The sequence below is a fragment of the Ruditapes philippinarum genome, unplaced genomic scaffold (genome assembly GCF_026571515.1).
Source record: "Ruditapes philippinarum isolate M1 unplaced genomic scaffold, ASM2657151v2 ctg206_1_1_1_1, whole genome shotgun sequence".
Taxonomy (NCBI): Eukaryota; Metazoa; Mollusca; class Bivalvia; order Venerida; family Veneridae; genus Ruditapes; species Ruditapes philippinarum.
Window position 1 is genome coordinate 171,288 of NW_026860974.1, and position 25,821 is coordinate 197,108.

Genomic DNA, 25,821 nt, shown 5'->3' on the forward strand with positions numbered 1-25,821 from the left:
ATCCCTCTTAAGTAACCTTTATTCTAAGATCTTAGATAAAAAGTAGGAATTTGACCAAAATATGTAAGACTGAATTTAAGAAACAAATTAAGAAATCTTGTATAAATTAACTCACTTTCAAAGCAGAGCATTTCAGAAAAATAGTATATAAATAACACATGGGTTTGTGGGTTACAGTTAAAATATCATCCCAAGGAAAATACTGTTAGGCGGGAAACAGTATTTTTAGGAGTGTTGATATTTTTACTGTTACTCACAAACGCTTGTGTGCTATTTATTTTATTTCCCGAACAGATACTGTAAACTATAATACTTTTATTTACATAAAAAAACACTTGCCCAGATTTTATACTGTTAAAAAGTGCTGTTGGCCTGTAACAGTACAAATCTCTTGGTACACTTGCTTTTAACAATAAGAGTAACTCCCAGTGGAAATGAATATTTACAAAAAAGTGAGGGGTAATGCTATACATTACATGTTGCAAAGAAAGCCTAGTTTTAAAAGTAAAACTACTGGCAGATATGTTAAATCACTAAAAGTATAAATGCTTTCATAAGCAAATACACAAAGCTGTTTGGTATACACTGGTTATGGAGTAGTATAGTTATATATTCAAAGCGACAGAGCTAATGACAAACATCAGAATTACTGAAATACAATGATGTGCTCTGTATATAATATATAACATCCCATCCATAGAGGAAATCAAACCAGTATTTTTTTTATTAATTTCAAGTTCCATTGCAAAAAAAAATGGAAGAAACAAAACGAATATTATCGTGACTATTGATTACTTGATAGAATTTCAAATTTCTGTGCATAACTTATCTCATTTTAATGATTAACCTTTGTGAGAAAAGAATATTTAAATTAACTATATCATAGTATAATACATTAATTGACACTGTTGTTTTAGTTGACACTGTGGTTTACATATGATTAACATACAAACTCAAAACTTGATATTTCATCAATATTGAATGAGTTTGTACTGTAATGAGGAAGTTGATACAGAAAAACATACCAACATTTGTGCGTACAGTTCGTTTATCGGACCAAATATTAGGCGTACAGTAAGAAAACTGGAAATATTTTATATATTTTCGGATAGATATGGAAAACTACTCTTGTATATCGTTTTGTTTTCAAAAATAAACATGTTGGGACTTAAACTAATCGAATATCTCGTTTTAAAACGACTGATACATTATTCGTTTGCATGTGCATATCAGGTTGACGGTTGAATTTGCAGCAACAAATACCTTAATAACTTCCTCAATTCTATAAAATTTAGTATTTTATTTTGACAATCATGCACAATTATAAGTTCTGATCAGCATGCACAATTCTATTCTTCAAAAAATCACAATAGACAACAAATATTTGGAAAAAAACATGCTCATACCCACTTTCGTTTTCGCTCCCTCCGCCATTAGGGCGTATCGCATGAATTCACCTCGCTTAAAGGAGTATCGCACCGCTATACGTTCGACCCCCTGAAGAATACATACGATATATGACGGTACAGTATAATATTTGCTACCAAATTCGAGCGTGTTTAATTAAGTCGTTGAATCTTGATATAAACACTAAGGTCATAGTTTGTATTAAAGGGGTGTCTGGCAATTTGAGACTTTCGTTTTAGAGTAATCATTTTGTAACAATGGTTTTAGAGTAATCATTTTGTAACAATCTCAATTATATTCACTACAAATATAGCAGCAATACCACTGTTACGGCAAGAACTTAGAGTAGTTACGTGCTAAAATATAAATTATATATACATGTATGTGTATTTTTATATATTTTACTTGTAAACACCTTTAAGAACAAACAAACAAAAAACAACTAACATTTGATTGGTCTTGATTTTCTGGTGTTTTTTTGTTTTGTTATCTTACGCCTAAATCAAATATACACGATATGATGTTGTGTGCCATGTTTTCATTTGTTACAAATACACCAATACACGGAAACATATTTCCTAGAATGAAAGAAGGCGTCATTTATTCTTCCGCATATTTCTCTGCTAGTAAAAATAAATGTGAAATGCAATAAAAAATCTAGCTCTTGTCTTGCTCACAACGAGGTTATGGTGCTCACAACGAGGATTAAAGCAAAAAAAAGGTATATCTTCGTTTCTATGAAGACTTTCAGATAATAGTTTACGCTGAAGACTTTTGGGCATCAGTTTTATGTAATAATGCACAAAACTTCACCAAAATCGACGTTTCCAATGTTAAATTTGGTCCGGAGAGAAGTTGTCTCCAGTTTTCCAGCTACCCCGAGTGACTGCGTCGCACGGTATTTCCATCAAATTGTCCACCAACAGGCAATATCTTTACATGTGCATACTCGGAAAACACATCGCTAGCTAACTGCATTCCGATATTTTCATATAAATGTTTGTAATCTTAAAAAATTATGAAAAACTCACATTGTTTATCGTGTCACACGTCAAAGAAGGGTGCTCACAACGAGGAAAGGAAGTTGCTCACAACATTTTAACCGATGGACATTTTTCACTCGTTGTGAGTTAAACGGGCGTGCTTTGCTTACTTGCTGGATTGCAATGGCAAATAGTAAAACATCGGCCCTTCCCGTTATTTCAGACTCAACGTCATAACTTCCTGTTATAAGGCAGTGTTCTTTCGCGTGAAATTAACAATCAAATAACAAATTCCTCAATATTTTACTATCTGATACCTTCTTTTATTATTTTTGACCCGAGCGAGTAATATTGATGGAAAATACTAGTTACAAATGATGTCTAAATTTTGAAATTTTATAATTGACGTCAAATTATAAACAAAAAAATAGGCGGAATCATGTGACTGAATAAATTCCAATGTCTTATGATGTCTGGACAGCCTACCTTTTTGGTCAAAATAAATGTTGTAAAAACAATGGCGGAAGAATAATAAATGGTCCTTCTAGTTTAGATAATGTTTATTACATATAATTTAACTCCTAATTTCTAAACTAGACGTATACATGAAGTTTTTTGTTTTGATATCGCTACATCTATAAAGTAAGAAATTACAAGCTCTAAATATCATTTGATAAAATAATATTTCACATATATCAAATTCCTTTATAAAACCGCATTGAATGTTGAAAACCAAAATAGCAATAGTTTGTACATGTATCTTAATATCAAATAACTGCCAAAGTATTAAGAATTTCCAAGAAAATGATAAAAGGGGTGAACAAAACAAAATATGAATCTTACAGAAAACAGTATAAAGCTGTTCACAATTGTGCAAGCAAAAATAATGCACCACATGATGATTTTGTTATCCAACGAAAGAGCGCTCGACAGAATGAGAGTGTACTCCAACCGAGGAACGCTCCACACAACGATTGTGGATGATCGTGTGTGTACTTTAACAAAAGAACGTATCGTAGTATGATAAAAGAACGCTCCACTGAATGATCGTGTACTCCAACAAATGATGTAACATACTAGCCATATATATTTTAATATCTTATTATATTGTTTCAAACCGTAACGCATGAGTTAGCGCATGAGTTAGCGTAGGAATTGTGCAAAAGTGACGCCGAATTGTGCAAATCTATGGCTGAAATGAACAGCACGGTAAGTTTAAATGGACCTTTTTCATAGGAATTCAATTTAAAAGAAATGAATAATATGCTAAGAAAGCGCAGCCGCATCAAGTGTTTGAAATTATTTTTTTTATAAACAATTGAATTACTACATTGATTAATTAAAACAAGTTTACTAAAGATAAAGGTGTCACGATTCTTTTGAGATACTGCAATCCTGTTGGACGAAATTGATTAAAAGGTGAAAGTAGACTGCAAATTAGTCAACTCTTATGGCATCGCGATACACAACTCTTTATTCCCATATAGAATATGTCGACATAAAGCCCCAACAGTCGTGTTAAAATCCATTACAGTATTTTCATCTATATATTTCGATAACTTCCAAAATGATCTCACATACAAATGAATTCCGTAAATATTTGCCCAATTTGTATTCGTGTAGAAAATGATATCACCAACTTGTCTGTCTGGTCTTGACACTGTACCGTATTCAATATGGATGAGATCCCGTCTCCGGAATGCGATTATACTTGTCCGCTTCATCGCGTTATATGTGTAACTACTATTAACATAATTCATTTTGTACCAGTCAAACCATTCCCGGATAAAAGTAGCATTTCGTTCTGCCATTATGAACGCTGAGCCAATGGTCTTGTTTTTAGTCTGCCTAGACATCGTACACGGAAACCGTCGCAGAGTATCAATTGGTTTCACAAGCACAGTGTCTGTATCTAAATAAATTCCCCCAAACCTCACCAATGCTTTCAGTCTCCAAATATCACTAAAATGTTCTAAAAACTTAACCTTTTTGCCAAACAGTGTTGAAGTAATTTCTCGAAAAACATGTACAATATTTGGATACAAGTCGAGAATGAATTTCCAATAGTTTCCGGATGGAATGATATTCCCATGAATCAAAATAACACACGGACGCACAAATCGCAGCACTGAAATAAAACTGACAAAATGGAAGAAGGAGAGTTTCCTTTCATTGTACCACACATAGTGGACGACGTTTGGCACAGGAAGTGAATCAGAACAACATTTATCAACATATTTACGGAGACATTTGTCATCAGGACTAAACTGTTGGATGTTTCTAGGTGATTTTGTAGAGTTGAGATATGCATACGCAACATCCGCCTCACAATTAATGACAAATTTCTGTCCGGTCGACTTTTTCCCTGAATCTATATTCAAAACTGGACAATGTCTTCTAGTGTTGTAGGACCAATCAGAGAGATTTGAAGTAACTGGAGCAAGTGCTTCAATTTTGGATATCCCCACGTACAACCTACACGTCTTTTCGGTGTTTCCTGATCTTGTAAAACCAAAAGGCGTCCTCTGTTCTGAAGTATTTTTGATATTTGAGTCTGTAGAAAAAAATGAAATTTGAATGAACAAGGTACAAAAATAAAAAACATAAGTCCAGTTAAAATCCAAGTTTATGCAATGTATATACTTATTCAAAAACACAGCACTTTGAAAAAGGATTTGGGTACTCCTGTCTGACTACACTTCTTTTCCTCATTATCATCATCTTTACGACGTCTTGTGGCTTTTCTTTTCATTTTCAACCATCAAAAACTACCACTACTATCACCTGACAGTTATTGATTAATTTTTTTCTGGTGAAAGAGACCTGGCTGCTTGAACGGTATATATTTAAAGTTACATATCAACGTTTTGAAATTATCTGAAATTACCAGTATAATGTCTAAAAGTGAATGAAGGTAGAATCACAAACGTATCTTAAAGTTTCTCTCAGTTTAATTACATAGAACTAGACTTCTAAAGTCTAAACCTTATCAAACAGACCTCTCACAAAGGTCATACATCTTTTAATTACATGGAATTATTATCGAATTTCTTAAAAACCTTTAAATTATGCTGATTAATAGATACAATGTAGAGATAGTGAACATTTTAATTTCAACTTTATGCCTAGGTATTTAGGACTTCAAAGAAAAGGCCAAACTGCTGCACAAAATTAATTTTGAGATTTGAACTTTACAAGTGAGGGAAAACTAGTTTCAAAGGCCTCTACTATGCACAGTTGCGCAAATGTACACAAAGAAAGCTTCACAGTATTTTGCGCTCGACAATTTTCTTGGAATATGTACAACGTACAACATTTAATAAAAACTAGAAATGTGCCCATAGGACACAGGTGCCCCCACACTCCACTGTTTTCTGATGTTCGACAGAGGGACATTCAAGAGGAAATTCTACTTGAATCCCTCTACTCCAAGTGGTGTGGGCATAAAACTACATCCACTTTTTCTATCAAATGCTGATATACAGATTTCCCCCAACCGTAGATGCACAACTACACATGCTGACCAACAGTCATGTTAACTTTCATGACTTCAGGTCAAAAACTTTTTGAGCTATGCATCACACTATTCAAAAATTGCAAATTTTTACTAAATCAAATGCAGTACTCTGACAAAACTGAATAAATAAACATGTCAAACCACAGGTGCATAACTTCAGATGCTGACCAACACTTCTGTAAATTTTCATGACTCTAGTTCAAATACTTTTTTGAGCTACGTGCGACACAAATTGAAAATTGCAATTTTTTTACTCACGACTCTAGGTTAAATATTTTTGTGCTACGTGTGACACAAGTTAAAAATAGCAAATTTTACCAAGTCAATGGCAATAACTCTGACAAAATAGTGAAAAACAAAATCCCTAAAGAAAACCAAACACGACAGAATTGAAAACGTTGCTTTGAGCCTGTTCATGGACGGTACTGGAAAGTACAAGTTACCGTCCACGCCCCCTAGCACCTAAAACTGAATTAGTCCACATGCAAAACCCTAGGTGCACAACTTCACATGCTGTTCAACATTTCTGTAAATTTTGTTGAATCTAGCTCAAGCATTTTTAAAGCTACATGCGACATATCTGGAGAACACATGGACGGACCGGGGCAAATTATCTAAATGTCCCCACCCTCTATAGTGGGACATAATTAAGACCTTTAAGCTCTATGTATGAACTTACCAAATATATGTAAAATACACCTTGCGCTACGTTTTCTTAAATAGGATACAAATTAAAAATTGGAAATCATATTATCATATTTCTGTGTGATTGCTTTTCGTGAGTAACAGGACGATATGGAAAATTGTGCTTAATAATACATAGTTAATAATAAGTCTCAAGCGGATTTTTTTAGCAAATTTAAATATTAAAAGAAAATACATGTATATAAGGTACTTGCAATAGAAAAAATGCATATAGTTGGTTAGAATAATACAGAATAAAGCAAATCGGATAAATAATTAAAATGAATAAATATGTTAGCAATATTGTTGCCTATAGTAGAAAAATAAGGAAAATTCTGTTTCACGATTGGTTTATTATATTGAGGGATTATTCCAAACAGTTTCCATTTCAAAATTAAATATTGTATTTAGATCTTAATATCTTAAATAAAACCTTTCCAGTGAGAATAGAATGATAAAAAAAGAAAAGTGTGGTCATGCTCTGCTTTTGTTATTAAAAATCAAAAACGTTAATTGCGCATGCGTGTGGAGCAGGACTCCAAACTAAGGAAATGATGGACGACATAAGGAGATTCAGAAACATTCAAACTGTATATTTTAATTCGTTTCTATTGAATCAATGTCAGTATCTATTTGTTGATCAAGTTGTTTTAAGGCATGGTATCTTACAGAAAATATATATTATTCTATTTTATGCTTTTGAAAAGAAATGCCAGTGGCATGTACTTTATCTTCAATAATTTCACCGATTGGAATATTAATTGATATTTCCGCTATTTTGGGGAAAATATTACAATTGACTTGTGTGGAAGGTTACTGTGGAAATATTTCAAAAAGTAGACATAACAATAATGTTGACGTTGTTAATATAATCTGTTGTCACAAAAACTGCACTTCCTTTCATTTACAAGACCACTATTAACAATAACAACAAGTCCATGGACGAAATAAAATCTTCATGCCAGTAAACTTCCATAGATATGGAGGAATAAATTGTTGCTAAACCCGTAGTAAAGTATGCAGATGTCATGTAACTTCCATTGGGATACCATAAATTTACTGTGATGTTGCCAGCGTAACCTTCACTACTGAAAATGTGTCTAGAGCACTTAAATACACAACTCTTTATTCCCATAAAGAATATGTCTACATAAAGCCCCAACTGTCGTGTTAAAACTCTTTACAGAATTCTCATCTAAATATTTTGATAATTTCCGAAATGATTTCACATACAAATGAATTCCGTAAATATTTGCCCAGTTCGTATTCGTATGGAAAATAATACCACCAACTTGCCTGTCTGGTCTTGACACTGTACCGTATTCAATATGAATGAGATCCGCTTTCCACCTCGCTAGACCGCTTGGGTATTGCATCGCGTTATATGTGTAACTACTATTGATATAATACAATGCGTACCAGTTATACCATTCTCGGATAAAAGTAGCATTTCGTTCTGCCATTATGAACGCTGAGCCAATGGTCTTGTTTTTAGTCTGCCTAGACATTGTACACGGAAACTCTCGCAGAGTATTAATTGGTTTCACAAGCACAGTGTCTGTATCTAAATAAATTCCCCCAAACCTCAGCAATGCTTTCAGTCTCCAAATATCACTAACGTGTTCAATAAACTTAACCTTTTTGCCAAACAGTGTTGAAGTAACTTCTCGAAAAACATGTACAATGTTCGGATATAAGTCGAGAATGAATTTCCAATAGTTTCCGGATGGAATGATATTCCCATGAATCAAAATAACACACGGACGCATAAATCGCAGCACTGAAATAAAACTGACAAAATGGAAGAAGGAAAGTTTCCTTTGATTGTACCACACATAGTGAGCGACGTTTGGCACAGGAAGTGAATCAGAACAACATTTATCAACATATTTACGGAGACATTTGTCATCAGGACTAAACTGTTGGATGTTTCTAGGTGATTTTGTAGAGTTGAGATATGCATACGCAACATCCGCCTCACAATTAATGACAAATTTCTGTTTGATTGACTTTATCTTTGAATCTATATTCAAAACTGGACAGTGTCTTCTAGTGTTGTAGGACCACTCAGAGAGATTTGAAGTAACTGGAGCAAGTGCTTCAATTTTGGATATCCCAACGTACAACCTGCATATCTTTAGTGTGTCTACAATTCTTGATCTTTTGAAACCAAAACGCGTCTTCTGTTCTGAAGTATTTTTTATTTTTGTATCTGTAGTAAAAATGAAAATTGAAATTAAAAGATATAAGATTTATTCACATGTTCACAAGTTTTATACAATATGTATACTTATTCAGAAACTCAGAACTATGAAAAGGATTTGGATATTTCATTCCCATAACAAGTTATTTTCCTCATCATTGTTAACGCCTTTTGGCTCTTCTTATCATTGTCAAAGCACCAAAAATGATATAACAATCCTTCTGTAATTTACAGTTTTTCTGTGTAACGTGCCATTGTTATTTATGTTTCAACGTTTCGATTTTGGCGTTACCAAACTATATTATATAAGAATAAACTTTAATTTATACCAAAATTACTTGATTTTGTAAAAAGCTATAAGGTTATAGTACCGTTCCTAGAACCAACCAGTACTGAGCAGTGAGCAATGAGTGTAATGTTTTTTGTTGTTGTTTTTTGCAGAAGGAAACAACGGCGTGCACTTCACAGGGTTTAAACCTACAAAAGTAATCGATTTACAGCATTAATATTTTGGCGACACCGAAATAATTATTAACAGACCTACAAATGTACATGTTCTTTTGCATTTGGACTTATGGTACCAGATGCAATTATTGTTTCCACAGAAAGACCCGTATAAGCAACGACAACAGCAACAAAAAATGAAGTATAAAAATGAATGAATAACAGAATTTTAAAAAATGGGCCAGCCCATAAAATACTACATTTGTATTTATGATGAATACAACTTGCCCCTAATTTCTTATGTAACTCCTTATCCCTAACATTTACTTACCAAATTTCAGTTTCAAAATAATGTTAAAAAATGTTATGGGAATGAATACTCTTAAAAATACAACATTCATTCCTTTTTTTCAAAGTTACTTTTTGGAATGCTTACTTTGATATTCCATGACACTAATCAACAGCTGTATTGAGTACATTCATTACTATAACGTGTATGCATAGACATAAAACATCTTCAAAGTAAAAAATGACTCCCATTTCATTCCATACAAAATGAACAAAATCTAAAGGAATTTCAAGCATATATTTTATTCTAACAATATATAGCAAAAACATTGATATATGATGAATTACCGTTGAATCTTTTACAACCTTTTGCATGTCAATAGCAATATAAGAAATAGAATTGGATAATTAAATATATATGTAGCTTTTTTAATCAATCATGTGGTCTCACATGAGAAATGAGAGCGTCAATGGTTAATTTATCAATACTGTTATGCAAAGCATATTGTTTATCACATCACGCTAATTTTTGCCCATTTGTAGTTGTACAATACAGCTTTGGTCATCTGATCCAAAATCCTTCTTGTTACTAAATGGGATTTTGTTTTGGGGAAATGTTGATTTCTTAGCTACAATGATATATATTCATGTATCTATAAGACAAGATAAAACAAGATTCTTACAATTATGGCTTATGATGACTTATTAGGAAGATTTTATATAACTTTCGTATTATACATGTATATGAAATAAAATAATGTGTCCCTATACAAAAATATATCTATTTCCCTATAGTACAGTCCCTGGGGACCTTTTGTGTGCAAAAAAGGTCCATGGATAAATGTTATACCAATGTAAAGCTAAATGTTTGAAGTTTACAAAACATTTGGGTAGACATGTCAAATCATGGTACGTTTTGAGAAATCCACGATGGCCGCCAAGATGGTCGCCAAATTATTGAAAAATGGCTAATACGCAATTTATATGATAAAATAAGTTCTTTTTTGTATTTATTTTGGTACAGGTGATGTTAAAACTTCACATCCTATTGGAACAATATGAAAAATGGTCCTTTTCCTTTTTCTTATACATATACTCTTGTTTTCATAGAGAAATTTTGCTAAAAATGCATGAAAAAGTATCAAAATTCGACATGGGGCTGGCATTTTTTCCTATCAGTCGAGGCATATAGTGGCGAAAACTAATATTTTTACCATATTATACAAAGACCTAATCAACAACTTACTAATTGTACCCTTATTTTTATTTTTATTGTGTATGAATGTGAATTCTGACATTTCTAAAGTGGGTGGGGTACACGAAAATTGAGTCCCAATTTCTAGTGAACTGATATATAACGATTATTAAGACTAAGAATAACCAACAAGATTACATTTTAAAATGTTCTTAAGTCTTTAATTTTTTAAAAGGTAGATTTTCATTCTACCAACAACATTAATTGGTTCTGTTGCCATGGCAACACAGTGGTAAAATGAGAGAAACCCGGAAAAGTATGAGGCTTTCAGTTTTATCATTTCAAGCATGTTGTAGAAGTTAATGTCATGATTATGCATTACAGAATACAGAGTTGGATACACTTGAAACATTAAATAAAAATCATTTCATATTTCACTACATTTACTTTCCATGAAAAAACACAAATTTGAATTAAAACATCGGTAACATTTTGCTGAACCGTGTCTGTAACAATAACAACGCTTAAAGTTTTAGAGGCAAAAGATAATAATGAATAATAAATAGGCCATATTCCACCGTTGCCTCAAAATTCTTTATAAATTATTTTGTGACCTACAGGTCAGACCACCTAATGCTTTGTTATACGGTCAGTATGTCTTAAATGATCATCAACAAATTCCGTACTGTTCATCAAATGGCATCTTGTCTTATTACCAAAAACAACCCCTTCATTTAAACACATTAAAATAGAGAAAAACAGAATCCGTAAAACGTTGTATAGAATCTCCATTGTTTTACCTATTGAAAATCGGATACAGAGGGAACATTAAAAAACAACAAACAGAAGAATGAAACACAAAACAAAAAAACTTAAAAAGTTTTCAAATTAATTTTTAAATAAAGTCCCCCGATATGAAAAAACAATATGGGGGTTTTGTTACCGGCGGGCCCCACTTTCGTCCTTTAAAAATTTGTATTTAAAAAGGGAATGGCGGTCGTTTCATAAATCATTATAAATCAAGTTGAAAAAAAATTTTTAAGAGTATTTTTTATATAAAATAGTTTTACATAGTTTTAATCTAGTTTTGTTAAAAATTTTTAAAATTTTCTTTTAAATGCCCGAGTTTTCCTTTTTAAAAATGTTTATAACTATGATATAAAGGGTTTATTTAACGTTTTTAAAACATGTTATAATTAATATCAGAAAGGCATTTAAAAAACTTTTTTAAAAGGTGTAATGAAAGATCTTGTTTTGTTTTCGACCATTTTTTTACCAGTTATCAGAAAAATATGTGTTTGTAAAACTTTGGGAGCGATTTTTGTTCCACTCACACAAAAAAGTGTGTAAATTGTCGTCACGTAGTAATAAGCTATAACTGATATACAGGTAAGCATTCAAATAAAATCTCAAAGACATTGGTAATCATATCAACTGTTACAGTTTTGTTATTTTCTCATCATCAATAATTATCAACAAATCATGTGGAAAAACCCGCGGCTGAACGTATCCAAAATTCATATAAGCTCTCGATCTGTTTTAAATAAGTCATTATAAAAGTGCAGTCTTGAAACCATAGTTTCAATGTAATTGGAGATGAGGAAATACAGCATTTCTCAAATTGTCCGGTAGCATGTAATGCACATCAACACTAGTGTGTTCCAAATTAAGATTAAGTTCAGGACGTATTTGAATTTGGAATCAGGATGAACATATGACTTTGATTTCTTTATTTTACAAACAATTTTACAGTTTTCTTTATTTGAATAAGCCAAATTTCACTTTCTTATAGATTTGTAATTCTGATTTGCCTTGAAAGATGACCAGAAGGTTTCAATATTATGAAATAATGCACGGAGGGAAACATATTAAGGTCTTCCTCAGTAAAACAGGAAAGTCGTCACAAAGCCTTTTAAAGTGTTGATGTGACGTAAAAATAGGCTATATTTGAAAAAAAATTACAGAAATTTTGTTTTGTTGTTGTTTTTTGCACAAATCGGATTACTGTATATCTTAGTCACAGAAGTTAAAAATAGAACTGACAATGCGTAATGTTTTCAAATATTCCCAGAAATAAATAAAAAGATCTTGAGCTTTTATATGTATGGCTTTTTCAGATGGGACTAAAACAACATTGTTAATCGCGGGATTATAGGAATGGACTCCGTATGTCAGTCCGTCCGTCCGTAACACCTTCGTGTCCGCTCCATAACTTTTTAAACCCTGATTTTTTTTAAATAACTTGGCACAATTGATCACCATAATGAGACAATATGCAGAGCGCAATAATTGGGTTGCTACCCCCAAGCTCAAGGTCACACTTTAAGGTCAAATGTTAAAAGTCTTCATTTAATAATAAAAAGTCTACATTTCGTGTCCGCTCCATAACTTTTTTAACGCTGAAAAGTTTTGAAATAAATTGGCGCAACGGATCACCATTATGACACGACGTGCAGTACGCAATAATTGGGTTGCTACACAAAAGGTCAAGATCACACTTTAAGGTCAAATGTTAAAAAGTCTACATTTCGTGTCCGCTCCAACATTTTAACCGCTGAAATTTTTAAAAAATGTCTTGGCACAATTGATTACCAGTATAAGAACATGTGCAGAACGCAAACTTTGGGTTGCTACACCAAAGGTCAAGGTCAAATGTATAAAAATCTGCATTTCGTGTCCCCTCCATAACTTTTAAACCTATGAAATTTTGTTTAAATAGCTTGGCACAATTGATCACCATTATGAGACGATGTGCAGATCGCAATAATTGAATTGCTACCCAAAGGTCAGGGTCACACTTACAGTTCATATGTTAGAAAGTCTACATTTCGCGTCTGTCTCTAACTTTTAAACCTGTGAAATGTTTTTAAGATAAATTGCAGAAATGATCAACATTATGACACCATTGGCAGAGCACAATAAGCAAGTCACAACCCTGAAGGTCAGGGTCACACTCAACGGTCCAATGTAAAAACTTTTTTTTTTCATGTCCGCTCTATAACTTATTGACAATTCAAAGGTTTTAAAAATACTTTGCACAAATGATCCCCACCACGACACAATCTACAGACCTCAAAATCCAGGTCGCTGCAACCAAGGTCAAGGTTATATGTTCTCCATAACTTTTTGACTTTATGGAAGATTTGAAATAACCTGGCACAAATAATCGCCATCGTGAGACTATTTGCTTATGATATGCATGACACAAGGTCATGGTTGGTAAAAGGTCAAGAAGTACACATTCATGTTTCTTGCGAAGCCCCGGAGTAAACTTTCTTTACACAGTGTAAATATAGGAAAAACATGAAAATATTCTTCTCCATAACTGCAGGACCTAGTAAAGAATACTATTAAATTTGCTTAAATCACGACCTTGTGGTCAAATTCATTTATTCCAGGGGTCACTTCAATTTACATATAGGATAAGCTAAAAAAATAACTTCTCCCAAACCGATGCCTATAGCTAATTATTTCTGTTGTAGCCTTGTATAGATCAGTACAAAATTTATTCAAATGAAAATTTAACCCACCCCTAGGGTCAACTTATTTCATATGGAGACACATAGGAAAACTTTTTAAAATCATATTTCTTTCTAAAACCAAATGCCCAGATCTTAGATTTTGGGTTAAAAGCATTGTCAAAAAAACCTTAATTTATTTTTCAAATCTTGACAATCTGGTCAAAGTTGACCTAACCCCAGGAGTCATTTTACTTTGTGTTATAAAGAAAAGGCTTTGAAAACTTTCTTCTCCATAAATAAAATGCTTTGATATTTAAGTGTGACGCATTCATTCTATGATCATATCAATTTATGTCACGATAATTAAATTATATAATAGTAATAATACATAACTTCTAAGCTTGGTAAAGTCATGATCCGTTTGATTATAATTACCTTTCCCAAGGATCAATTGATTTACATAGTCTAACTTATATATAAAATCCTTTATAAAATCATCCCTTTAACCCCATTGTTTAGAGCATGTGAAACAATTTCTAGAAGACTTTTACCATGTTTCTTCAAATCATGAAAGGGCCGGGTCTGGGTTATACGCCAATTTCAATATTTCTTTGTTGATAGCTTGAAGGTTGGTTAAACTATTTGACTTTCATGGATAAATAACCAGAAGAGTAATGACCAATTTCTACTAAGCTACGGTACTAACTTTTTTGACAGACAAATGACCGTAAAACTCAATGTCCGAGATCAATTGTTGTCTGTAGATCAAGAGACGCCTGGATTTCACATCCGACACTCTCCGTAAAGTGCTAAGTTTGCAGGCATCAAATAATGATCATGAGTCTGGATTAAAACAATAGCCGGTTGAACCGGGTGATGCTCCCCGACTAGGTTTTGGACACACGTCCGGCGGCTATATGCTCCCCCATAATTTTTCGGGGAGCATAAAAATGGCCCTGCCTAGATGTCGATTTTTATATAAAAAACTTTAAGTCAGAAACCACAATGCAAGACCATTTGGTTGGAAGAATTGTCTTGTTTTCCTCTTTGATTGTTCAAATCATGGCCCCACTGGTATAAGGTGACCTAGAATTAAAAACCTTGTGACCTACTTTCTTGTTTTTGAAGCTAAAGAAATTTGGATAACAGATACAATATATCATGCCAGCTGACCTTAATCTGTTCTAGTGATCTCTTTGTATTTTGATTGTAAAATTTCAGATGCAGAATTATACACTGAGATCAGTTGACCTAGAATTTTATCTAATGCCAGTTAGAATTTCATAATATAAGCTACAACCAAAAAGTTTGAACTCAACAATAAATTCGATTGTCATTAAAACTTGATATTGGTTGACCTAGAATTTGAACCAGTGACCTATTTATATTTCTCGTTTTAGCTGCAAAGTCTTAAATGTTTACCCTATGTACAGTTTTAAACATTTGAAAATGTTTATATACATTTCTACCTAAGACTGCCTTTTACTTATTGTTATCACCATTAATTATCCTTTCCAAACATAACAACATTCACATTTGGCATGACCTTTATCTATGTATAGCAGTTTGAAAAAAGCAAATGCATGATGCAAATTCTTGAAATAAATTTATTCATCTAATTTCAAAATATTGCCTGTTATCTGTGTTGATAATTTGCTAGAATTCTTTTTAATTCTTTCAATGTTACTTTTCTTCAATTTGTTGCCATGGCATAATGCACAGATTATTTATCTATAAGTTTGTGTCATTCTTAACAACATGCTTAAAATGCAAAAAGTTGAAAATGTCATACGTTTCAGGTGTGTCTTTCATTTTACTTCCCCGTTACCATGGCAACAGAACATGTTTAATATTGATAAACAAAATATCAGTCTAAGTTTCTTAATTATTTATAACTTTAGGTACATGCCAAAGTGCAATACATGTTGACTATTCATAGTTTAAATTACCATAACAAACCAGTTAACAAAATATTGAGACTTAGTTTTCGTTACCTCACCCACTTTAAGAATATCAGAATCCACATTCTTTTACAATAAAAATAAAAAATAAGGGTGATATTAGTATGATCTTGTTCAAGTCTTTGTAGTATATGGTAAAAATATTCATTTACACAGATATATGCCTTAGCTGGTAGGAAAAAATGTCAGCCCCCATATCATTTTTTTATAATTTTTTCATGCATTTTTTAGCAAATTTATCTATGAAATTCAGAGAATATGAAAAAATAATGGAAATGCCTCCATTTTCATATTGTTCCAATAGGATGTGAAGTTTTAACATCACCTGTACCAAAATAAATACAAATAAGAACTAATTTTATCATATAAATTGCGTATTAGCCATCTTTCAATAATTTGGCGGCCATCTTGGATTTCTCAAAACGTACCATGATTTGACATGTCTACCCAAATTTTTTGTAAACTTCAAACATTTAGCTTCACATTGGTATAACATTTATCTATGGACCTTTTTTGCACACAAAAGGTCCTCAGGGAATGTACTACTAATATACAATGAAAATATATGTGCAGAAATTTTGAAGATTTGACTAGATATTGACAGATATGTCATAAAGATATATTATGCTCAAATTTGATAATCGAAAATATTGAAAATTGCTAAACTGACTCTTTGTAAATATAAAATCAACATGCTTCACACAGAGTAGATACGGTATGTATTAAACTCGACACTTTGGAAGGCCTCTTATGCTATGAATATATAGTGACATTGAAAAACCTAACAGTTTTTTCAAAGAAAAGACCAAATTTACTTCACCTGTAATAGGGAACGCAGCTTCCAATACATGTAGTTTTCACATAGTTTAATTCAAATTAGATATATTCAGTAAGAATTTCAAAGATTTCAAATAATTTCTGCGGTTAAATTATTTTAATCAAAGATAAGCATAGTATATCTTTAACTATTTTGATGTTCTTTTCAATATTCGCATACATATTACATGTATTTGGTTCAACCGCGCTTTATAAATGCAATGTAAAGATAATCTACAAATTCTGAAAACGCCTTTTAAAACTTGGAAAAATGGTGATTTCATGATTGCCATCATTTGTTTAAAAACACTGCAGACCTTTTAATAAATTTTACCTCTAATTCTCCTACAAATTTTACCTCTAATTCTCCTACATAGCCATAGATTATTGGTAATCGAATCTGAACGTGCTATCAAAATTTGACAAAAAAGGACTATGAATAGACTTAGAAAACAAAACTTTTGTCTTATCAAATGATGTATTACAATGACATTTTTTCTTGATAAAGTATAGTTTGAAAATATAGAAAAAACAGAATCCCTTCAGAACGTCCAAAACGCCAATTGAAAATGTTGCAGGCTCAATTTGATAAACGTTACATTTTAATTTTCAGATTTCAAGCTTTATGTATAACTGTATGTTTTTGTGTTTTTTTGTTTTTTTTTCTTTTTTTTTCGTAATAGGTCTATTGATCCAATCAACCTTGGTATTTATATCTACACGATTGATACATTTTGTAGCTTGTAACATATTGTATAGATTATTTCAAAGGAAACAATCTTCATACAGTCGAAGCCGTGTTTGATTTTAGCATGTATAACAGTTTTTATCTAATCTTCTTCTTTAATTGATATTTCTAAACAACATATGTTGAACTTTCTATTGATCAAGAGCTTGGAGCTCCTGAATTATTTTAAGATACCTTCGGTTACTAGTATTTAATCTCTCCAAATAAACCCGAATATAAACCCAAATATTAAGTACAAAACTATGTTTATACAGTTTGATTCATTAAGCATCTCCAAAACTTCATATTGGTTTTTAATGTCATATATATCTAGGAAAAAGCACGAAACTTCTTTTGTAATGATATGCGTACATATAGTTTTTATTCTAATGTAGAGGAAGCTAGTTTTTTTCCTGAAAAAAATAAGAAACTTCGGCCCTTCTCTCCCTATTTGTACTATAACGATTTTAACTTGAACTGGAACATTACACAATCATAACCATATGCAAACCCGCTTCCATAAATTTTAAATTTCCCATTCTTTCTTATATTATATGTAATATTATTGCATCAGGAGCTGCTGAAACACAAATCTTTATTTCCGTAAAGGATGTGTCGACAAATAGCCCCAACAGTAGCATTAAACGTTTTAACACTATTCTCATCTATATATTTTGTGTTTCCCCTATATGATTTAACATACAGGTGCATTCCGTAAATATTTGCCCAATTTGTATTCGTGTTGAAAATGATATCACGAAATTGATTGTCGGGTCTTGCGACTGTACCGTGTTCAATATGGATGAGACCCGGTTTACGACCCGCCAGTAAACTTGGATACATCATTGCATTATATGCATAGCTACTGTTGACATAATAAATTTTGTACCAGTCGTACCAAGCGCGAACAAACGTCACATTTCGCTCCGCCATAATGAACGCTGAAACAAGGGTTTGGGTTACGTTGTTAGATTGTCGCGACATAGTACAAGGAAAACGACGAAGAGGTTCGATTGGTTTCACTAGTAACGTGTCTGTATCCAAATAAATTCCCCCAAATCTTAACAAAGCTTTGATTCTCCAAACATCTCCAAAATGTTCAATAAATTTTACTTTTTGACCAAACAACGTTTGCCTCACTTCTCGAAATACGTGTACAATATTCGGATATAATTTGAGAATGAAATTCCAATAGTTTCCGGACGGAATGATGTTGCCATGAATCAAAATAACACACGGACGCACAAATCGCAGTACTGAGATAAAACTGACAAAGTCAATAAAAGTAAGTTCCCTTTTATTATACAGCACATAGTGCACGACATTTGGCACAGGGAGTGAAACAGAACAGCATTTTTCAACAAACCTTCGCAGGCAGTTGTCATTAGGCAGGAACTGTTGGACATCACCAGATAAATTTGTAGATATAAGTTTTGCAAATGCCTCGCCATTCCCGCAGCTAACAACAAATTTCAGCCTAGCTTTGCTTTCACTTTCCTTTATTTTGAGAACTGGGCATACCCGTTTTTTGCTGAAGGACCAATCTGAAAAATTTGAAGTAATCTGCGCAAACTGATGATATCCGGACATAGGCACGTGTGAGCTACATGTTCTGAGGGAGTCTTCAATTTTAACTTTATCTCCTGGCAGGTCATCAATTTTAACTTTTACTGCTGGCAGGGCATCAATTTTAGCTTTTATTGCTGGAAGACCGTCAACTTTAACTCCTGATTGCTCTTCGATTTTTGCACCAGGTACGACTTTGACCCTTGGCGTTTGTTTGATTTCGTTGAATATTATTGGGTTTTTGACATATTGCTTTGAAGTATTCTTTATGTCTGATTCTGTGAATGAAAAAAGAGAGATATTATACAAAATATTCTGGAAATTCTTTGAAATATCTAAATCGGATTTGATCAAATTCGTTAGAGACAAACAAAATGCAATGTCTTGTTCTTCTGTTCTAGTAATGTGCTTTATATCAGAATTAGCATGACTTTAAAATACATAAATAAAACATCTTGTAAAGAAAAAACATTGTAGATAAACGTTTCTTACATCACTCAACATAGAGTTCATAATATTCATTGTACGCTTTTGTTCGAAAGATTAAATGATATTTCAACTTTGCAAAATATGTTGCATTCTTTACAAAATATGTGCTTATAAAAAATAAGAAAAAATAAATAACAACCTTCATATGTTTGAATCTTCCAAGGAGCATCCCCGACTTGTGAATGTTTTGCATTTATGACAATGGTTCTGTATAACAATAATTGTATAAACGACACCGCAACGCTACAAAGAAAAACTAGTTTCAACGCTTTTAATCCATGAAACGTCATTTTGCATATTCATATCTCATTAATTAAACATGTCTTAATAAAAGTTACTTCAAAACGCATTTTTATTGCAGTATTTTGGGTGAGCAGAAATTTGTTATGTTCCCTTTTCCGTCTCTACGCTGTTTTTTCCGTTTACATGACCACATTACAAATGGTGATACATAATGTACATATTTCGTTTAGTCAATAGTAACAGATGCTACCACTGGACGACAAAATCATAGACAAATCAATTGCAAAAGAAACAGAACCTTTTGCCATGGTAAAAAAAACCTCACAAATAACTTGTTTCTTATACCTCTTGAAGCAAAATAGCCAATTGTTGGCGTAAAATTCTCAATTGTGTTGCTATGTTTAATTTACTTTTATATATTTACACAGTCTCCTTTTCCTTATTCTGTTTGCAGTTTATTAATGACTTTTTGACTCTTTGTGGGAATTTAATTTCTGTATCTTCTTTAGATAAGCCACTTAATAATGCTGTTCACATTTACATCTTAATTTCCGCTGAGTTTCTTTTGCCGTCTTGTGCTCATATACGATACCAAATACTTTGGATAACAATTGCTTCTTTGTCGTTCTTTGTCCGATTTGTACAAGCATGGCGGAATCTTTTTATTCATCAATAAGAATTCCAATTTTTCTGTTCTACATGTATATTTTCAGTTTCATCTTGTAAGTCACTCGGAAGTGATTGGTCTTTGCCACCAGTACAATCTTCAGGCCAGCCTGCACATTCGTGCGGTCTGGCCATGAAGGCTAGATAAAGTGTCCGCCAACTAATTTTAATTTTTTATTATTTTGGCAGTTAAAAATGGAACCTGGAAAAGTCTATTTCAATAATTGTTTAAATTCTGCAGATTATGTCAAAGAGTAACAGAAAATTATGCATGTATTTTGCCATTTTATCGCTAAGCTTATGTACCGTGTTACTTTGCATATCCATTAACAATAACGCACCAATTGTGCAAAAGTAACGCCGCCGAATCTGTGCAAAGCTATAGCCAAAACAAGAACGTTGTAAGTAAACAAGCCAAAATATTTTATTTACTTACAAATACTTCCAGAAATTTGTTTTTATTTCAAGATCATTCGTGAAAAATGACGACCTGCTATTGTTTTGACGGCGACTTTTGTGTTTCGTTGATAAAGACGCTTTTATATCTTCAGTATATCTTAGATATTAGTGCCAAATATAAAACTAAAAGAGCAGATAAAATGATGACCGACCGTTGTTTCGGTGCATCATTCACGAAACGTAAAAATTGTCAAAGTCACATTTTGTCTGCAAATTTCAGTGTAATATGTCTCGGGTATACACAATGATGTAATACATGTATGTACATTACCAAAAACACAAGTCACCTTTAATACGCTAACCAGTCGCCATTCTCGCGAATGAACTTTTTTTTCTTCCCCGGAAAGTATTCACAACACGAATGCATATTGGGCAAATGTGTACGGAATGCAATGGTATGTTAAATCATATAGGGGGAAATTCAAAATATATAGATGAGAGCAGTATCTTTAATGTTCCAGTTCTAGTCGTTTATCAGTGACCACTATTGAAATTACGCATTTTGTTAAGAAACATATATAAAATTCTTTAGCCTTTTTACTGTATGTTTTAATTAGCCATTTGTGACAACCTGTTATAAGTAATCCGCCATTACATTCTTTGATGTTTGTATCAATAATTCTACATTTTCATTTCTAAATGTCACAGCAGCGGCTTGATGATTTAATACTTTGTTCTTCTCTACACATATTAATGTTCTGTTTCAATATTCTCTTCCGTGAGTCTTTGCAAGCCAAAAACTCGACATTTTTGAAGTATAATGAAAGCGCTGGAGGCTGCGATTTAACTTGGCTTTTGTGTACTGTTTTCATCTCGAAAAAAATAACAATTTCCATTTTATAAATTTAAACTGTCACTATCTTTTCAATATTGGGTACAAACAAAGAGGAACCCAATGAATGATTGATTTCAAAGTAAATGTATTATAATAAGACTCGATATATGACTGATTACATGCCTATCGCTTAAGGATTAATATCACCATCCCTCTAGGATTATTTTTACGGTTATTATTACGTGCAGCACCTGCTTGGCATTTGTAAAACCTCGCAGGCAAATCGTCACATTGTTCTCGCGTAGATCTAGTTATGGTGTTACATATAACTTATTATACTGCAGCAATCATTCTTTTGCCCATTTAACTTACAAACTACTGAATGGTTCTCCCCCAAGTTTCTAATCAACTTAAAGCTGCATGCCTCCCGATGAGCCAAAATATGTCCAAAAAATTGGCCAAAGACAGAAATGACCGTGTTGCATTTGTATACGAAATATCATGAGACTGTGATATTATGAACATTAATGTTGAAAATTTGATTAAGTCAGTAAACAGGAACTGGATGAGTGACAGGCCTGAAATCGAATCCCACAGTATGGAACCATGTGTTAATGTTGTATACCAAATATCAAGAGGTTGTGATAAGTAGTTGCTGAGAAAACTGTTACAAAAATTTCCTACCATTGACCATTAATGTTGAAAATTTAACCTAGTCGGTTACCAGGAAGTGGATGAGCGGCATACCTGTGTAAATGCTGTAAATTGTAATAAAATTTTAAAATTTTTAAGAAAAGATTCAAGTACATGTAATGATGTACATTCTGTGTGCAATTAATGTCTGATTTTGCAGTATTTATCATCATATTTCTACTGCGTGACAAACGCAGTAAGGGTTATTTTGCATATTTCTGCTTCCTTTTGGTATTTAACGTCGATTTTAAGTACATGTTCCGTTTGCAATGTTCAAAGTTTCATGAAATTAGCATGAATTTGGAGGCATGTTATACTTGATACAGGTATAGGCCTACATTGGATATGATACTGTAATACAATATTATACTTAAATATAGTCAGTCTCTTCCGGTAGGTCAACGAACTTGATCAAATCTTCAATTCACACTTTTGGAAATGTCGAGAATTAAGATAACATTTAAACTTTCTGACTAGAAGATAAATAAAATACAACTTTCCGAATTAGGGTACATATGAGTAATTTAGCCATTTACCGATGATGTAAAACGTATCTGCTTTGAAAACATTGTATTAGAAAATCCTGTTAATCCCCGACGAAATTAATGTTAATTAATAATCACACAGACACTTTGGGCTATCACACAAACACTTGGGCTGATGAGCTTACGACGTTTATAACTCGCTTACAAAGATCATAATTATAATGAATACTGACAATCATTATACACAGACACTTGGGATGTGAAGCTCTAAAACACCTTAAAATCCAAATAAAGTGTACATGTATATGAGTATTTTTTCAATTCAAGCACATACACATGTCATATAAATGTATATCAATGAAACATAATATATGCAGTTTTGGAAAAAAGACAATCATATTTCAAGGTCTGAAGTGTATATTTTAGACGTTGAAATATGAATACTTTTAGGCCAAAATAAAATCGAAACATTGATGTAAGATAAAAACTCGCTACTCCCGCCCTTCCTGTGTGCTCCGGGATCACAAATTAACTAGTGCATCAGAAAATCGGGTAGTACTCAGACATACCGCACGTGTTTAATTCGGTAGAAAACCCTATACAAAGATACATCTTCGCAATGTTTCCGGAATCCGGCGAATAATTAATCTTTATAAAAGCTGCTACTCGCTGTTTCGGCGTACATGTACATGAAAAAAACAGCCTTCAGAACTTGTCTAAATATGTGAACAAATATCTTAGAAAGGTAAAACATATAATGATCACCTTCGTGTGTGTTCAGTCTCCATGGTTCTCTTCTTTTGTCTGGTGTATTTCTGGTATTGAAAACAATACTCCTGTGTAAAAACAGCTGAAATAACGACACTACTAGGCTACAAAGAACAACCAACAGCAATGATTTAGATCTACGCATATTCATACTTCTCACACGTTATGGCTTCAATAAAGTTACGTGTAACCAAATCCTGCATCATAACTGGTTTGCATCAACAACTTTAATCCTGTTAGTTGCTCATTAGCGTTCGTTCATGCTGTACCAGATAATGATTATACGTGCATGTTATTGGTGCATGCATCTTATCACCACAATATTTCAATAATGGACATGTGCTGCTTTAAATTTGAGACTGTCAATTGTTAGTTCAATTTGAGACTGTCAATTGCTACATTAAGTTTTGACTGTTAATTGTTAGTTCAATTTGAGACTGTCAATTGTTACTTGAATTGGAGACTGTCAATTGTTTCTTTAATATGAGACTGTCAATTATAACTTTAATGGGTTTATACTAGTATAATATTACTTTACAGTAAATTAATTCCAGTTTTTCATTTTATTTCCTTGTGCACGATTTTAATTATTAAATTTATCGCGATTGTCATTCTTATTTAATTGTCACAGAAGTTGCAAAGAAGGGGGCTGTCAAAATAAATACTATGTAGACAAGTGCAAATGTTGCTGCAATATGCAGCAATTGAGAAGCTCCGCGCAAAAAATGCGCTCATTACAGAATCCTTACCAAATCATTCCTATGCAAAGGTCATTTTCTATTTAGATTAAGAACTATTGTACATTATTTCGGAATTTAAATTTGCTAAATTATACTTATCGTATGCACTGTCCATGAGAGAGGGGGCAGATATTAAATTTTAAAACATGCTTTCACTGATGTTTACCTGGTAAGGAAAGTAATTCCAATACAAACAAGACTTACAAGACTTGTAATGTGACATGACAGTAGTGCAAAATTGTTCTGTTTGTGTCACTACTGTAGTCAGTAATATAAGATGATAAAAAAATCAAAGCATGTACATTTTCTTTTTTACATATAAATTGCTACTCATTTTCTACAAATATCAACAACTAACCATGGTAAGAAATATCCATATGTAAATAAGCCAAAGCAAAAAACTTCCATCGACTTTATTTTTCAAAATGTCCGTTACATGGTTCGCGCAAATGGTATATCATTTTATAACAAGAAAAGCATTGATGCAAAGCATCAAAGGGCGTCCAAGCAAGAAATGCAGCAAGTGAAGATGAACTGGTAGACATATGGTGACTAGATATTCTTATAAACTTTTCAATGATTAATTGGATTTTACCAGAAATGCATATCATTTATGAATGGGCGGACGAAAGACATTGTTCATCATGATCTTTGGTAGGCATGCAAGAGTTTAGAATATTAAATGTATTTTCTTTGGAACATACAAAACAGTAGTCAAAAGGAACAAAGTCTTACAATTGATTTATTGGGAGGTCAATCTACTATTTTGTTGAATTGCTTCAAAACCCTCGTCTGGCCCACCAGTGTGTTTACATTCCTTTTAATAAACCCATAACAACTCATGTTAAAACTAAAGAAGAAAGTTTCTGTTGTTAAAATGTCACGATATTCGGCAAATCAACATTCCATAAAACCGATTGCCTTCAAATAAAATATAGAACAGCAAAAATTCGGGAAATCAGGGTCAATTTTAGCTAAAGAGACTTGAACAGCGAATATGTTTTATAGTATACTACTGCTAGACCTGTTTACTGTCGCACAACGTCAAAATATAAAATAAAAGCGACATATAAAATTATGGAAGCCAGAACTAGGTCGATTTAAATATCCATGGTAAAAATGTCATAAGTGCTATCAGGGCCGTAAAAAAAATTCGGAAAGAACTTAAGGAAACGACAATTTCAAAATGATAATACTATGATATAACAATTCGTAAAAAATGGCATACTTAATTTTTTTTTAATTTATAAA

The 25,821-nt window shown here is 32.6% G+C and overlaps 2 protein-coding genes across 2 annotated transcripts; both read right to left on the reverse strand.

Annotated features, from left to right (window-relative positions):
• Positions 1–3,838: 3,838 nt before the first annotated feature.
• LOC132714092 (uncharacterized) lies at positions 3,839–8,054 on the reverse strand. The gene is made up of 2 exons (XM_060696839.1): positions 7,877–8,054; positions 3,839–4,944 (listed from the first exon to the last, which is right to left on the reverse strand). The coding sequence occupies exons 1-2, from the start codon at positions 8,052–8,054 to the stop codon at positions 3,839–3,841; spliced, it is 1,284 nt and encodes a 427-aa protein (XP_060552822.1).
• Positions 8,055–16,692: 8,638 nt separating this feature from the next.
• On the reverse strand, positions 16,693–20,184 carry LOC132714087 (uncharacterized). The gene is made up of 2 exons (XM_060696833.1): positions 19,881–20,184; positions 16,693–19,530 (listed from the first exon to the last, which is right to left on the reverse strand). Exons 1-2 carry the CDS (start codon positions 20,029–20,031, stop codon positions 18,257–18,259), a joined length of 1,425 nt encoding a protein of 474 aa, XP_060552816.1. The 5' UTR covers positions 20,032–20,184; the 3' UTR covers positions 16,693–18,256.
• Positions 20,185–25,821: the final 5,637 nt, after the last annotated feature.

Excerpts from the sequence above, each read along its gene's own strand:
- LOC132714092 (XM_060696839.1), bottom strand. The coding sequence starts at position 8,054 with ATGGCAGAACGAAATGCTACTTTTATCCGAGAATGGTATAACTGGTAC. Across the intron at positions 4,945-7,876 it reads ACCAGACAGGCAAGTTGGTG|ACTCAAATATCAAAAATACT; the intron begins GTATTATTTTCC and ends TTTTTTCTACAG.
- LOC132714087 (XM_060696833.1), bottom strand. The coding sequence starts at position 20,031 with ATGACGTTTCATGGATTAAAAGCGTTGAAACTAGTTTTTCTTTGTAGC. Across the intron at positions 19,531-19,880 it reads GAAGATTCAAACATATGAAG|AATCAGACATAAAGAATACT; the intron begins GTTGTTATTTAT and ends TTTCATTCACAG.